The 15,578-nt window shown below is 34.2% G+C and overlaps 1 protein-coding gene across 2 annotated transcripts in view; it reads left to right on the forward strand.

Moving 5' to 3' along the window:
- The window catches only part of MARCH6 (membrane associated ring-CH-type finger 6), a 47,294-nt gene that overhangs the window by 19,833 nt on the left and 11,883 nt on the right, over nucleotides 1-15,578 (forward strand). For both annotated transcript variants that reach the window (XM_027681269.1, XM_027681259.1), the window contains exons 9-20: nucleotides 771-803; nucleotides 1,816-1,867; nucleotides 4,978-5,036; nucleotides 5,564-5,644; nucleotides 6,214-6,282; nucleotides 6,399-6,473; nucleotides 7,311-7,445; nucleotides 7,934-8,053; nucleotides 10,164-10,264; nucleotides 10,970-11,107; nucleotides 12,849-13,050; nucleotides 14,422-14,491. In XM_027681269.1, the coding sequence (XP_027537070.1) occupies nucleotides 771-803; nucleotides 1,816-1,867; nucleotides 4,978-5,036; nucleotides 5,564-5,644; nucleotides 6,214-6,282; nucleotides 6,399-6,473; nucleotides 7,311-7,445; nucleotides 7,934-8,053; nucleotides 10,164-10,264; nucleotides 10,970-11,107; nucleotides 12,849-13,050; nucleotides 14,422-14,491 (1,135 nt within the window). The remainder of the gene's footprint in view (nucleotides 1-770; nucleotides 804-1,815; nucleotides 1,868-4,977; nucleotides 5,037-5,563; nucleotides 5,645-6,213; nucleotides 6,283-6,398; nucleotides 6,474-7,310; nucleotides 7,446-7,933; nucleotides 8,054-10,163; nucleotides 10,265-10,969; nucleotides 11,108-12,848; nucleotides 13,051-14,421; nucleotides 14,492-15,578) is intronic.

A 15,578-nucleotide genomic window follows, 5' to 3' on the forward strand; every position in this document is an offset into this window, starting at 1 on the left:
AAATCCTCATACAAAAAAAGGGCCTTGAACCTGGAACTTGACAGCAGTAATTGTGGAGTAGGAGTGTCTGGATTGAAATAGTAAGATACCCTTGAAGTGGGGGGGAAAGGAGATTTCTTTTTTTTTTAATAGATGCTTTGGTTTTGGCTATTCTGTGGATGCTTCCCAAAGCAGCTGTGCAGAGTGATGAAGGATTTGTTTCCTGTTTTCCCAAGCCGTAGAACAACTCTGTTCTAAACTTAAAAAAATATAGTGTAGCAAATGTTCCCATTACTAGTTGCTTTTATACATAAAAAGTAAAATATTAACTTACTTTTCTCAGTGCAACATAAACTGACACTTTGCAACAAGGAAGCAACAAAAAATTTACTTTTGTGTTTTAATACTGAGTTGATTAAACATGTATTTAAATAGCAGTTCAATCACTAAAATATTTTGTAAATACAAAACCTTTGTCAGAGTTTTCAAAGTCTTGGAGAGAAGTAGCCTATAAATTATTTGATTCTGTATTTGCTTTGAAGTATTTAAATACATGTGTGTTAAGATGTTCCACATGTATATCACTGCCTTTGATCAACTGAGTTTGCTGTGTTGAATGAGAACTTAGTTTCTGTCTTTAAGAATTTGTGTCCTGGTTCTGTTGGTTGAGCAATAAAAAAAGCTTTTTACTGTATTGGACATTAAAGGTTGATATGAAAGAGGCTTGTTTTAGATGCGGGTTGCTTAATGTTTCTAATGAGTGAGTAAAATAAACTTTCTTATCTTCACAGATGCTTGGACTTGATGGATCTCTGGTTTTTTTAGTAAGTGCAATCCTGCATTTCAAGAATTTCTATAGAAGGCTTTTATAGTATCTTTTTATTTTTTTAAAGTACATCATTGTATTTGAGGTCCCTATTTTCATATCATATATTTCTTTAAAGAGGGTTTCATATGGTGTCATGATCGAGCAAACGGGGTTTTTAGGAGTTTCACAGAGTAGAGTTGCGAGTGTAATTTTTAAAAGACATAGATAACTTTGGATCACATACTCCACTGTAAATAAAAGCTAGACCCTTTTAAAGCATACTTTGAAAATACTTACCTGTTCTAACCTTACGTTTTGCTCTTTATGTTACAGTTAAAATAGTGTTCTCATTTAGATGTCTTTTATTTGCCCTAGTACCACCAGATTACCACGAGTGAATTTATAGTGTAGACTAAATTTTAAAATATAAGATCTTCAGTTATGTTTCTTGACTTTGTTTTTTCATCAAAGTCTCATAACTTTAATGGCTTAGGTTTACAATTATGTTATCAGTGATTGACCATAAAATTAATATCAAAAGAAGTAAAACTCCAGTGTGCTTATGGGTTAGGTCACATCTTAGCTAAAAGTAATATTAAAGAAATAGAGACATGCTGTCATTTCTAGAGTCAGAGCTGCCAGTTTTGTCAATGCATTTGTTGTGATAAAGACATGTATGAAACAAATATCTACACACATTTCATGTAATTCTTTTTAAAGGTGGAACTGTATTGATTTTAAAATAAAAGCTTATTTTTACAAAGTAAGAGTTTTGAAGCAAATGTAAGTGTGCATATCTAGGCAAATGTCCATGAATGTAAACAAGTGCTTTCATAGTCTGTCCTGCATGTTTTAGTCTTTCTATTAGAGCAAATTTCTTGGCTCTAACAGGAGATATGTAAGTTCTGATAATAATAGGCAGTTGAAATAAGTTTAGATATAAAAGTCAAGTCACTTATTTAAGTGCCTGATACTTATGTACTGTTTCCTTGTCATCTTCCTTCTTCTTTCTCCAATACTCCTTGCAGGAACATGTCTTTTGGGTGGTGTCTCTAAATACATTGTTCATACTCGTGTTTGGTAAGTATCATTTGCTCTTAGGTTTTAAAAAGATCCTTTGTGAAATGTAATGCAGGTTAATTTTAAGGCTGTTCTCTCAGAATAAATGAAGATGTGACGTCTAAAAATGGAACTGGGAATATGAATAATAAATATTTATTGTTTTCTAGCTTTTTAATTTTAAATTTCTTTAAGTGAATAGGTTTAAAATAGGAAATGTACTAAAAAATTAACTATGTCAACCAAAGCACAGAAAATAATATTTGTTTGTAATACTGTTAAATTAAAGGAGAAATCTCATGGAATTTAATTTATGAGCAAATGCAATACTTTGAGAAATGGCTAGGATATATTCTTCTCCTTATAGTTTTCACTAGATATAGTTACATCAAGAATCCATTTTTGGTGCTCAGTATTGCGAGGGAGGGAGGTGCACAAGAATGTAGCTGACTGTAGAGTTGTCAAATACGCTTCCATTTTGTGTCCGAAATTGCTACAGGACAACTTTCCTTAGTTCATACAACTTAGACTGACTTACGTTTTAGAAAATAATAAATTCTAATCAGTGGTACATTTTACTCCATTTTCCTTGCTCCTTCCTGTAGATGCTGAAGCTGAACTGTAACTTTAAATCTTTGCAAGACTCTTTCTATTTCTAGTACAAGATAGGAATATTTTTGTGTTCTGATTCCATGTATAGTTAGTGCTAGGAAAATTTCTTAGACATAAACTTCTCGCAGGTTTAAAAAAAAGTTAAAAGTGCCCAAACTGTAGGTATATACTTCTCAGTCATTTGAACCCTAAAAGGGTAAAATACCTGCCTTATTGATGTAAGCTCCTCTTGAGAATTTCTGAAATTTCTCTGCTTTTGGATTATGGTACTCAAACTCATTAGTGTTGTTAATTTGACACAACTGTGTGTAGAAGCAGCATCATTTTAGTGACAAGATGGGGCATTTTATACACTTGAAGAGATACCAGATAAAAATGCCACAAAATTTTACTTGCTCTGAATGATCAGTTTAGAAAGGAATTTATGTTTCTTTGGGTATTTTCAGTAGTCTTTCTTGGCAGAAGGGTTTGAGGTTGAAGAACTGAAGTCATACTGTAGATAAGAAATTTTTGCTGGCAAAGTAAAGCTCACCACACTGAACCAGTGATTTGAGCATCTAGATACTGAAACGAATCACCAGATCAAAAGAAAAGAAAAATGAGTGTCTTGTATGTTTAATTCACAAGAAACTATAACTGTTCTAATAAGAGTTGGAAAATACTTGAGTTATTTCTTTCTGAGAATTATTCTATTTTGATCTGTAGTTATCAGAAGTTAATTGAGGTTTTTTAGCTGCTATAAAATGTAGGCTTTTTTAGTAAGTAGATAATAACCATGAAACTTCTAAATCACAGATTAAGATGCAATAATAAGTGTGTAATAACTAATGGGGTTGTCATATAGATGTGTTTTCAGTAGCTCTAAGTGTGCTTTGCCAAGTGGGAAGCTAACAAATAGAGAAGGGAATGACTTTCCCAAGCAAGCTGCAGGTCTGGGAATTTAATATGTGCCTCTCAAGCCTATTTTTAGTATCTTTCCCATTAAGTAATACTGCTTGATTTACAACTGCCAAATCTCTGGTTATTTGTAATTACAGTACTGGTGAGTTCAAATGTCACAGGGGGTACTTTCTAGAAGATAGAAGAAAGCATTTGGAACCTTAATTACTGGTCCAGAAATTCTCCTTGGACAAATTAATTCATTTCAACTTAATTAATATTTTCTGTAGCTCATGTTAGTACTCACAGAGGAGTTTGTACTGCTTTATGCTTTTTGCTGTAAAGGGATCTATGAGAAATTCACTTTTAAATCAAGTTATTTAAAAAACAAGCTGTGCACTGTATTCTCTTAAAACACTGTCAAAAATGCAACTTTTAAGTCATTAGTCTGATATAGGAGTTGTGAGTGTGATCTTTTTCATCTCAGTTTTCTTTCACTTGTTCTTACTGACTGGGGAGAGCTCAACTCTTCCCTTTATCTTTTTACCTTATTTATCTTTTTTATCTTAACTTATTATGTTACTCTTCCCAGTAACTGCTTATTTCTCAAAAATGTTCTGATCATTGATTAGGGTAATACATGTCCTACTAAATCTTCTCCTGGTAGATTTTTGTTGTTGTTCTTGTTTGCTTTTTTTTTGTTTTTTTTTTTACATATTTGTTGTATGGAAATGAGGATGAGAGAGAAAATCATCAGACTTTTCATTTAAGGGAACATTTAGTCTACAGTAGTTCTCAGAGTGAAGATAAAAGGTGAAAGTACAAGATTACCATCACTGCAGCCCCTTTCCTTTATGTTGTTTCCCTCTACTCCTGAAAAAAAAATAGGCGTTGAATTCTGTAGTCATTCATAGCTTGGTTAGAAGACTACAAAGTGAGCTAAAACAACAACTTGATTTTGTTTCAAATACACAAGTGTCTAAAAATGGGGAAAGTGTTCTGGTTTTTAACGCATTCCCCCGGAAACCTCAGAATTGTCAAGAGAGTTCTCAGGAATTATGACAGTTCTCAGTACATTAATTCAAAGTAAAAGTTGCTCCTCATCCCTTCACTGGAGTGTCATCTTTCTCTGTTTCCTCTTCCCTTTGTAGGGCTTGCATTTTTCACAGTATTCTTAAGAACTAAAGCATTGGAACTGAAGCCTTGCTAAAGCAAGTCCCATCTGACCATGGAGATGTAAAATGGCTGCTTAAGTCTTTTAGTGCGTGGGATAGAATGAATATGCAGAACAGGTTCCTACAGCAGTCTGAGACAGATACCAACCTAGTGCATGAGACAGAGAAATTGAATTAATTTATGCACTGCAAGAGGAAGAAGGAAAAGACTGTCCTCTAATTCTGTGTAGTTTTATATTGTTTTTAGTCTTTCCATGTGAATTCTGATATGATTTTCAGTGTTTGTAAAATTATAAAAACCTAACACTTGCAAATATTTGCACAGAAAGTAATTTTTTTTAGGTGTTTTCATAAAGCTAGATGAGAAGTAGAATTATTACCATGTTACAATACACATCCTGCAAATAAGGCTCCATTTAGCAGTTTTCATGGCCTTTTTTTCTTCTTTCTGCTTACATTATACAGCATTTTGTCCATACCATATTGGTCACTTCTCCATTGTTGGCCTGGGCTTTGAGGAATATGTGAGTACTGTCCTTAATTTTCAAAATGAAAAAAACCTGCCACTGTTTATTTAATCACAATATTCTTGTAGCATTTTTCAACTGTTATTTGCAAAAGTAACTTGGACTATGTCTCATTTTCAGTCCTTAAATTATCAGTCCTTTTTGAATCTATGATTAAAAATGTTACTCATTCTTTCCCACTTCTTCCATTATTTACGTTTAAAGTGAGGTTTCCTACTTTACAAAAAATGCATAGGTATTGGGGGTTTTTAACAGCCTCTTCTTCCTTGTGTACATTTTTAATTTGTGTACTGAGTAATTTTCATAGTGGATGATAATAGGTAGGGAAAGCGAGGGGGTAGAGTGAGGTAGTGTAAGGTGACACTTCTTGTTTCATATGTTTATGAAACAAATATGTAAAAACTAGAGAAACTTGTCATTCTTAATGAATATTTTAAAAGTGAAATTTATCTTGATTACATAAAAGAGAGATGTAATCTTTTAAGAGACTGGTAAACTTTCCCCTTTTTCCCTCTTCCCTCCAGGTTCAAGCATCTCACTTCGAAGGCCTGATTACAACTATAGTCGGATATGTTCTGCTAGCAGTGACTCTAATTGTTTGTCATGTATCCTTTTGTCAGTAGTTACCTGGTTCAGATTTACATGTAAATGATTTTTCTGGCTGTGTTTTGAGGAGGCACAGACATGATGCAGGTGCAATTAATTTAACATTTTGCTCTGCTCTTTTGGTGAAATTAGAAGAAAAAAGTGTAATACACATCCAGCTTTTCTTAGAAAAGATGAGAATTTGTTTCAGACTGCATGGAAAAGAAAGTTACTATTTAAAGTAGGTCTTCAGTTTTGAAACTTGCTTATTCATGGCAGATGTTTTCAAAGGAAACAGTTTATTTCTTGAGAAAACTTTTGGATGCTTAATTTAAGAAGTGTGGTGTTATTATTATTTATTTATTTATGTTAGGTACATGTTTGGGGGTGTTACCTAGCACACCAGATCGTGACTTCCGGCGTCACAGCCAATTTTGAAAATACAACTCTGATAAATTATATACTTCCTATTTCACTTTTGTCTTTTATAAAATTTCCTGTTGCTAAAAGCCACGTGATACAGTGTTTCATATTAATTAGGCTGTTATAAAATATTTTTCAGTATTATTTTCTTGACAAAAGTATTCAGGGCTTGGCAGCACTTGTTAAGTTCCAGCGATCACGTCGTTTATTAGGAGTTTGCTATATTGTTGTCAAGGTAATCCTAATTTATTTTCTGTGGGGAAAAAAACCTCTCAATTTGAGCTTACATTATCATTTTCTTAGCAACTTTTGCTAAACTAGTGAGATGTTCTTTTCTCTATTTTCCTAAAGGTTTCCTTGTTAGTGGTGGTTGAAATTGGTGTGTTTCCTCTCATCTGTGGCTGGTGGCTGGATATATGTTCCTTGGTAAGAACAGAAGTAAATGGGATAATACCGTTTTTATAACACTGTTTATATTTGAAGCAAAAAAAAAAACGTTCTGATGAGAAGAGAGTTGTTAAATATGAGTTTGACAACACTCTTCTGTTTTTATAAACATCATTTCCACAGGGAAAGGGATTTTTAGGTACTGCCTAATGTTAATTTTGTTTTTCTTTATGTTCCTAAATACAAATTAACATGCTGTTACTAAAATAATAAGAATATAATCCTTTTTACTGCAGTTACAAGACCACTGTGGTAATTAGCTTACTTGCAGGCAAACTTGTGCAATGAATAAATACCTTTATGTAGCCACCTTGTGTGAAATGGTAATGATTTCATATTTTAGGTTATCCAGTCCCTTTTTGTTTTGAACAAGATACATGGTGTGTTTGCTTGGAATTGAGAAGGACAGTCAGTTTTTCTGTCCTGAAAAAAAAATGAGTGCTTAATTTCAAATGGAGAAAAATAATTTCTTGCAGCCTTAATAGAAGTAGAATTTTACTTAAGGGAGTAAGTATTTGCTTCCATGACACTACCACTTTGTTTGAACTGATTTATAACTTATGTAGGGTCTGTTAGAGTTGACTTCTTTCTTCTTTCTGTCAGAAGAAATAAATTGATCAGAAATTGATCTTTTTTTACTGTTCTTATTGTAAATTTCCTTTTTTTTCTCTAATTAAATGCTATAGTTAGTTATTTGTTAACACCAGGCAGACATTTAAATTTGTTTGGTACTATATAGGAACTAGGGTAAACAAAATGAGTAATTCTGGATGTTTGCCAAACTTCATTCATATTTGTTTACTACTTACCTTCTAGGAGATGTTTGATGCCACTCTGAAAGACAGAGAATTGAGCTTTCAGTCTGCTCCAGGTACCACAATGTTTCTGCACTGGTTAGTTGGAATGGTTTATGTCTTCTATTTTGCATCCTTCATTCTTTTACTGAGAGAGGTAAGTCTGTAAGAACAAGATTGATATGTAGCATATTTAGAGGCTTGCATGTTGAACAGTTAAATCTGTCACGTGTGGGTATTGTTGCTACTGTGTTTTGTGTGTATATTGATTTTCAACCTTTGGTTAAAAGGGTCATGTTGGTACTTTACTGCAGTGGAAAATTATGATTTAAAGTATATTTTGCTTAGAGATTTTTAGTTTACAAAGAGTCCTTAAACCTGGGCGTTGCCTTCAAATTAATCTAAATATGTTGTAATTGTTTAAGATTGATCAGTACTTGAAATTTAAACTTGTATTTGGTTATTTCTTTTCTTCTCTATGATGATACTTCCTTTGTTCTATTTCTGTGCCACTTGGTTGAATCTTATTCAACAAATATCCCTATTGTGTTAAAACTTATTTGCTGCAGCAGTGTTATTCAAAATGAAAAACAAAGGATTTTCAAGAATTTCTCTTTGTATATTGTTTTCTTTTTCCTACTTTAGGTATTGAGACCTGGTGTCCTATGGTTTCTCAGGAATTTGAATGATCCAGACTTCAATCCCGTGCAGGAAATGATTCACTTGCCCATCTATAGACATCTCAGGAGGTTTATCTTATCAGTGGTAAGGACTTTTGTCAAGATTTCTTTATTTGGAAAGAAAATTTCCTATGTTGGCTCCCATATACGGTACTGTGTATTTAAGGAAAAAAGACTTTCACCATGAAGGTGAATTGATACTGGAACAGGTTGCCAACAGAATCTACATCTTTTGATACTCAAAACTGAACTGGATAAAGTTCTGAGCAACCTGATGTAACTGGGTCTGCTCCGAGCAGAGTTCTGAGGGATTAGGGAGGGTTGATTGAACTCTAAAGGTCCCTTACAAAACAAATCTGTCTGTGATATCTTCTCCTTATGCAAAATCACAGAAAATGTTTGTATATTCAGACAACAAATGTTTATTATCATGGTATTGTAAGTCATGTAACGCTTTCCTGATGCCTTCAGTTATTGTGTGTCTAGCTCAGCTAAAATAGTGCAGCAGGGGAAAGTAACTTTCAAGTTTTATTTTACATTGGATTCTGCTGATCTAGCCAATGGTGTCTGTTTCCAGATTATCATTGTAAGATATTGAAAGCAATGAAAATTTTTTCCCCTCTGCTTGTTTGGTTGAAGTTTGCCAAGCATGCAGTAAAGAAAGGGTCTCAGGCCATCTTTGACATATATATCACATCAACTGTGAAAACTGACACACCAGAAACATTCTTTGATGTACTGTACACCGGAGGTGCTTGGAGCAGTGAAAGCTCAGAGAGAGAGTTTCTGTTTAAGAACCCTTCAGTACGTGAGAGGAGCTGACCTGTCCACCTTTCAGAGCATTTTCTTCTTGGATAATCATAATTTTTCATCTGCCTAAAACTTCATGTCACAGCAGGTGGCCCAAATACAAGCAAAGATCTGCTTGTTACTAATGATCTGAGATATGTTCTCACACTGTGTTGGAACAGACAGTTACTTGAACTTCACCTTTTGATTTGCTTAGCTAATGAATTCAGAACTTCTACTAGCCTCATATTAGAATATGAGACCCAGAACGGTAATTGTTTACACTTTTCATTTCAAAGAATAAGTCACACCTTTCACCTTTTGTTTATTTTTCAATATTTTTAAGAAATGTCTTGTGTAGAACATTAAATATTAATTTTCAAGAAGAAGGAGATTCGATTTTTCTGTTCTACATAGTTAAACACGTATTTTTAATTTTTTTTACATTTTTAGTCTCTAGTGGTGCATTTATATGAAATGTAAGAATGTGTTTAAAATGTACCTAATTTTTCATCTGGTTCCTTAAGGAAATGTGATTTATAAAAGTGCATGGTCTTCATGCACCTGATCTCACCTACTTAAGTTTTGGTCTTTCAGTCAACTTAAAATGTGAGAAAATAGAAACTGAAACATCTTTTGATGCTTCAACGAGTTGCTTGAAAAGTCAGCTGCTTAGAAAAGAGAGGAATACAAAATTAGTAATCCTTGTGTTGGGGAACAGCGAAGAAAGAAGAACTGTCTGACATTGCTCTGTCAGCAGGCCAGTCAGTGCTTATTCAGTCACAGTCCTCTTTGGCGAGAGCATTGTAGCGTATGGGCAAATGTTCTTCTGCACTTTGAATTAGCAGCTGAAACAGTGGTGCCAATACAGGCCTGTTGGCTACAGCTGGACAGTGCTTGCATGACATCAAGGCAGGCCTTTTCTCTTTCCTGCTCTGCCCCACTCCCTCACCCCTCCAGTGAATAAGCTGTGGTTCCAGGGTATACCTGGAATAGTTGACCCAAACTGACCAAAGGAATATCATATGACATCGTGCTCAGCAGTAAAAGCTGTGGGAAAGGAGGAAGGGGAGGGATTCATGGTTATGGTGTTTATCTTCATGAGTTCCCAGGAACTTGCTAATTGCCTGTCTACTGGTGAGAAATAGAGACTGAATTCCTCTTATTGTTTTGCTTGTGGGCACAGCTTTTGCTTTCTCTATTAAACAGTCATTATCTCAGTCCTGCCTTCCTTCTGTTTTGCCTTCCCTTTCAGCAGGAAAGGGCAATGAGCAAGCAACTGAGTAGGTATTGGGCTGTTAGCCAGGACTAACCCACTACACAGGGAACATGTCACAGAGATGGGTGGGGAGCTAGATTTGGTTGTTTCTACTATGTGGAGTAACTTGTTTACTTTCTTGTTGCAGATTGTCTTTGGATCAATTGTACTGTTAATGCTCTGGCTTCCTATACGCATTATTAAATATCTCCTGCCTAACTTTCTCCCATATAACGTTATGCTCTACAGGTAAGCATTTATTTTTTAAAAGTTGTGTTTCTTCAGTCTTCCTATAACTAGAAGTAGTGTATTTGTGCTCTTTGAGCATTAATGGGACTTTTTTTTGCTATGTTATTTTGTTTTCATATAATCTAATCTTCATTGTTCTAGGGAAGTTAAAAGGTAAAGGACATGGCTACATCATACAGTGAAAAGCTACTAACAAAAATAAAAGGCATTTTGAATTACTTCCATAATGATAACTCTTTGGGGTTTTATGTCCTCAAAACGCTTACCGTTTCAACTTTTTGATAGTGAAGTTGCTTTCATGTTTGTTTTTTTTAACACGCTCATTCCTGATTATCATTACTACAGGAATGAAAGAATATCTGTAACTGGATTTGTTTTTAATGATAGCAGGATTTTTCTGCTTCTAAATAATAATTGAAACAGTGATGATAGAAGCAAATAAAAGAGCAAATTGTATTCTCAGATATAATCTTTCTCAATGTTTTTTCTTAAATTTCTTATACACCTAAATGCCTAAATACTCATGAACACCTAATCTCTGCCTAGGGTAGTATATAAGGAAAAATGTCTGCAAAAAACTAAGAATTCTTCCTGTTGGCATCCAGTATATTTTTGTATTGTGGTGCTGTTAATATGATTCAGTGTAAAAGATTGCTATCAGAATGTTCCTTATGTTTGACTTTCTATTCTTCCCATTGTTTCTAGTGATGCTCCAGTAAGTGAACTTTCCTTAGAGCTCCTTTTGCTTCAGGTGGTGCTTCCAGCTTTGCTAGAGCAAGGACATACAAGACAGTGGTTGAAAGGTCTTGTACGAGCATGGACTGTTACTGCTGGATACTTGCTGTAAGTACAGAGATCCAGAATCAACTACAACCATGTGCCAGTTTGGCCTTCAAACATGAAAGCACCCTGCTTTCAGGAAAGTTATCCCAACAGGTAGCTTTAATAGCTCTTTTACAGATAACGATGTGATGGAAAACTTCTATAGTGATTTCTTCTAATCAGTATTTGTACCTACTTCTGGACTTGTCTTTGACAAGTAATTCTTTTAGTACACTATTACAGTATTTGCTTAGTGAAAAAAGTCTGTAGAAGTATGACTAATATCTTGTTAACTTTCTATTACATGAAAAGAATAAAGAGATAAGTGTCAGCAGGGCATTTCCATGAGTCATGTAAAATTCACGTGCACTTCTTGCACTTCTTACTATAAGAAGGAAAAAAATAAAGAAAAATTATTTAGAACATTAAGCTGAAAAAGTGAACAACTTTAAATTGGGGATTTTAAAGTTAAAAGCTCAGTCTCTAAAAAAGGAGAAAGGAGAAAACTGTATCTTCATCAGATAAAGTGGACTATTATACTGCCAGGCAGAGTTCTAGCACTTGAAATTATTTTTTAGTTCATCTGTTGTTTGCCAAATTAGTCAAGAAAAAAATAAAGTTGATTTTCTTTTTTCCTGTATACCTTTTGGTTTTACTTCAAAGTATATTGGCATTCTCCCACTATGTCTTGCTGATTGTTGCACTACTAGGATCAAGGTTTATTCTTTGCGAAATTATGTCTGAGAAACTGAGTGAATGAATGAAAGACTTTTTTCTTCACTCCAATCCAAAATATTTATTTTAGCTTTTCATAAAGAAACTCTCCTCACCCCCTGTTTTCTTTGCATTTTGCAGGGTTTGGTTTTTTTCTATTAATTTTTCCAGATTTTGATGGTGTTTAAGTATGATGCAACAAGAGAATTTTGGAGACAATGATTAAAAATGGCTTTTCTTTCTCCACTGTTGCAGCTTATTAGAACAGTTGTGAATTATCTCTTCAGCAATTTTAGCTGAGCAAAGATGAAAATCTTCTTCTCTGTTTTTCTCAAAAAGCAATGTGCTGTGAAAATGTTTTCACTGCTAATAGCATATCTGTGCACATCTCACTCTGCTAAAGCTGAGGAAAATTAACTTCTAAATGTTCATATTGGGTTTGGGTCTTTTTTAATCGGATTCAAATTTTGCTAATGATATATGTGGGAAACATCAACAGAAAGTTTTTTAAATAGATTGACTCTTTTAGGATTGATGTTCTTAGAAAGTTGTGACCAGGTTTTGAGCCATTTAGAATCTTTTTGAAAGACTCTGCCTGCCTCTGTACTTTTGAAAGCTACTTTTGTAGCAATGCTCTGCTGTTCTTGTACAGTTTAGTTTCGAAGGCAATTGTTTCCAATAGAGCTTAGTAACAGTAAAATAAAAGCTGTCAGTAGAGCTGTGTGCTTTCATGAACTGAAATAGCAATGCAATTTTCCTTTCATAAACACAGCCACTGCAATACCAGGTGATGTTTTTAAAGCAATCAAACAGATAAGTGATCTTTTCTTGTCACTGTATTCCAACTGTTCTAATCTGCATCCCCTGGCATTTTCCTTCTAAATTCTGTATGATGACATCGAGTACATTATCAGAAAAAGGCTTATTTTACTTTATGAAAATCCTGTATAAGTTTTGTACAGCTTGTACACATTCTGAGTAGGCCTATGTTTCTATAAGTTCCTCATTCGTATCAAACAGGACAAAACTGAAATTTTGATTGTTACAGGGATCTTCATTCTTACTTACTTGGTGACCAGGAAGAGAATGAAAACAATGCAAATCAGCAACCTAACAACCAGCATGCTCGCAATAATAATGCCATTCCAGTTGTGGGAGAAGGTCTTCATGCAGCCCATCAAGCCATACTTCAACAAGGAGGACCTGTGGGTTTCCAGCCTTATCGTAGGCCTTTAAAATTCCCACTCAGGGTAGGTATATCAAACACATAAAGAGGATAGAAAATGAAATTGGAAGAATATGGTGAGTATTTTTTTTGTAAGAAAGACTTGGCCCATGTTATCAGAAGTCAATGGTGGGTCATGTTGTGTTTTGTATGGTTTGTATCTTTCTAAAAAGTAGACTTACAGTTATTCTCACATAAAGCTTTTTTCAGCTTGCAATTTTTATGATTTTACTTATAGATCCCATATATGTTGTCTATTATCTGTTAGTTTGCATCTTGTTTTCTTCATGATTAGTAATGGAGAGAAATACAATAAACCCCCATCAAACAGGTAGTTCGGGAGTGCCTCTAACAAGGCATGGCTTTCGAGGGGGCATACTTTGGTCTTGTAGCTGAAGTGTATTTTAAACTATTTGGCTTTACTAAGAAATTAAATGGAGAATTTCTGTTTCATTTGCATCTATATTAAACATAGAAGTGTTATAATACTTAAAAGTTCTAAATCCCTAAAATTAGAAAGGAAATGTTTTTGGCAAATACTTAAATTTTTAGAATAATATACAGGTCAAACTAGATAATTATTTTGTTGTTACTGGAACTCCGAATTAATCAAATATAAACTTCCAACACAGCTCACTTACTGTGAGAATGGAAGCAATGGCCAACATCATGACACTGTGGTAGTGCTTCTGAAGTTTCCTTCCTTTATACCCAAAAGTCTCATCAAGGAAAATATATGTTGCAGATTTAACTTTCTCACAGTTGTCTGTTAGGATAAGGTGTTAGCTTTCCCATAGTAGACTTGCTTGTTGTGTGTCTTTGATGATTAATGAAGCAGAGCCACATAGCACATGGTGCTTGAGACATATTTAAAGAAGTCAAGTACATGATAATTCTCCGATAAGATGTAAACCTGACTAAGGAGCGACCAGCTTCACTGTCATCTTCTGGTCACATAAACCTGAGGACATCTGGAAGAACTTTCACAGGAAGGTTTTTCATAGAAAACCGCTGTCTTGCTCATCTGGCATACAGAGCTAGAAACCTTTCAGGATTAATTGAGAGTTGTGCTGGTCAGTGCAGAAATGAAGAGATGATTTTTTAATGTAACCTAATGGAGAACTTCAGTCATTCTGGATTCAAATGTTAATTTTTACTCTTGGGACAGCTGATGCAAACTCTTAGAAAGAAATGCACAACACTGTAGGTGCTCTGCATGTACTGTGGGTAGGTTTCTCACTGCTGATTTATTTATACAGTAAATATCAGTTGATATTTGAATATTTTAGTTCTGCTGCCTTTCTAGGATGATGTATCTTTTATGTGGATTTTTTTTGCTTTGGTTAAGTAACTTTCTTATAAACTTTTTCTCCTTTTTGTTTTTTCCCTCTTTCAGATATTTCTTTTGATTGTTTTCATGTGCATAACATTACTGATTGCTAGTCTTATCTGCCTTACCTTACCAGGTGAGTCTATTCCTGTAAAACTGTGATTAAAAGCAACTCTGCATGTTGCTGTGCTCAGCAATGGCAGATGTTTTGAAACCATTGTTTAAAGTTAAAAGGAGAAAACGTGGAAAATTGTCTCATTTTTAATGTTACATCATCAAGTTGTAATAATCTAAAAACCTAAATTATTGTGATAGTACTTGTATTTTAGTGACAGAAATTGCCATTCCCATTGTTTTCTTGTAGAATAATTTTCCTTTAACGACATAGCTCCAAGTGCTAAGACAATCTCATTAGTATTGAGAGAAAAAAGGAATTTAAACTCTTGCACCTGCTTTACTGTTCAGAGAAGGAAAATATGTCATTTGTTACCAGGTCTTCTAGTTTCTTTACTTAAATATTCTGAAGGTGTCATTATTGAGTCCTGCAAGGAGCAGAGAGTTGATGATCGTTATGGGTCCCTTCCAACTTCAGATATTCTGACCTTGACAGGTCACTAGGAGATTTTGGGAAGTGGCATGTATATCACTTTAAAAATGTATGAATAAGTACTTTAATCAAATCAAAAGGACAAGACATGTAAACTCATTTGAATTTTATAACCTGGCTGCTGTAATACCATGTGATTTATACCTCCTTGTATTAATGATGCTAAAGTCAATAATGTATTGAGATCAGAGTTACAAATTTTGTGATTATTTTAATAGTAGTACATAAAATAGTTCCTCTGAAATACTGGTAAATGGAGACACTATTAAGAAATTAATAGTAGCAAATGAGTCTCCCATTTTTGTCATAAAGCTTCAGAAGCCTCATCAATAAGTCTTAAAACATTATGTGAGGCAGTGAAATAATCCAAATATAGCTCATACGATTTAAATTCAAGCTTATGCACTAATGCCTTTGCAGTTCTGAAGATTAGTGTTTAGGCTCTGAATAGTGCTGTATTCAGTGCTTTGTTTTGCTGTAGTTCGGCTCACATTGCTGTCATAACGAAATTTTAGGGGGGAAAAATTTCTACATACGTATTTGGCATAATTCCTGAAACTATTTACATAATGCTTCACACATTTCTGCATTATGGATATAGTACCAAAATACTGTT

Source organism: Neopelma chrysocephalum, unplaced genomic scaffold, assembly GCF_003984885.1.
Source record: "Neopelma chrysocephalum unplaced genomic scaffold, ASM398488v2 Primary Assembly neopelma1_22b, whole genome shotgun sequence".
In the NCBI taxonomy this organism is placed as follows: domain Eukaryota; kingdom Metazoa; phylum Chordata; class Aves; order Passeriformes; family Pipridae; genus Neopelma; species Neopelma chrysocephalum.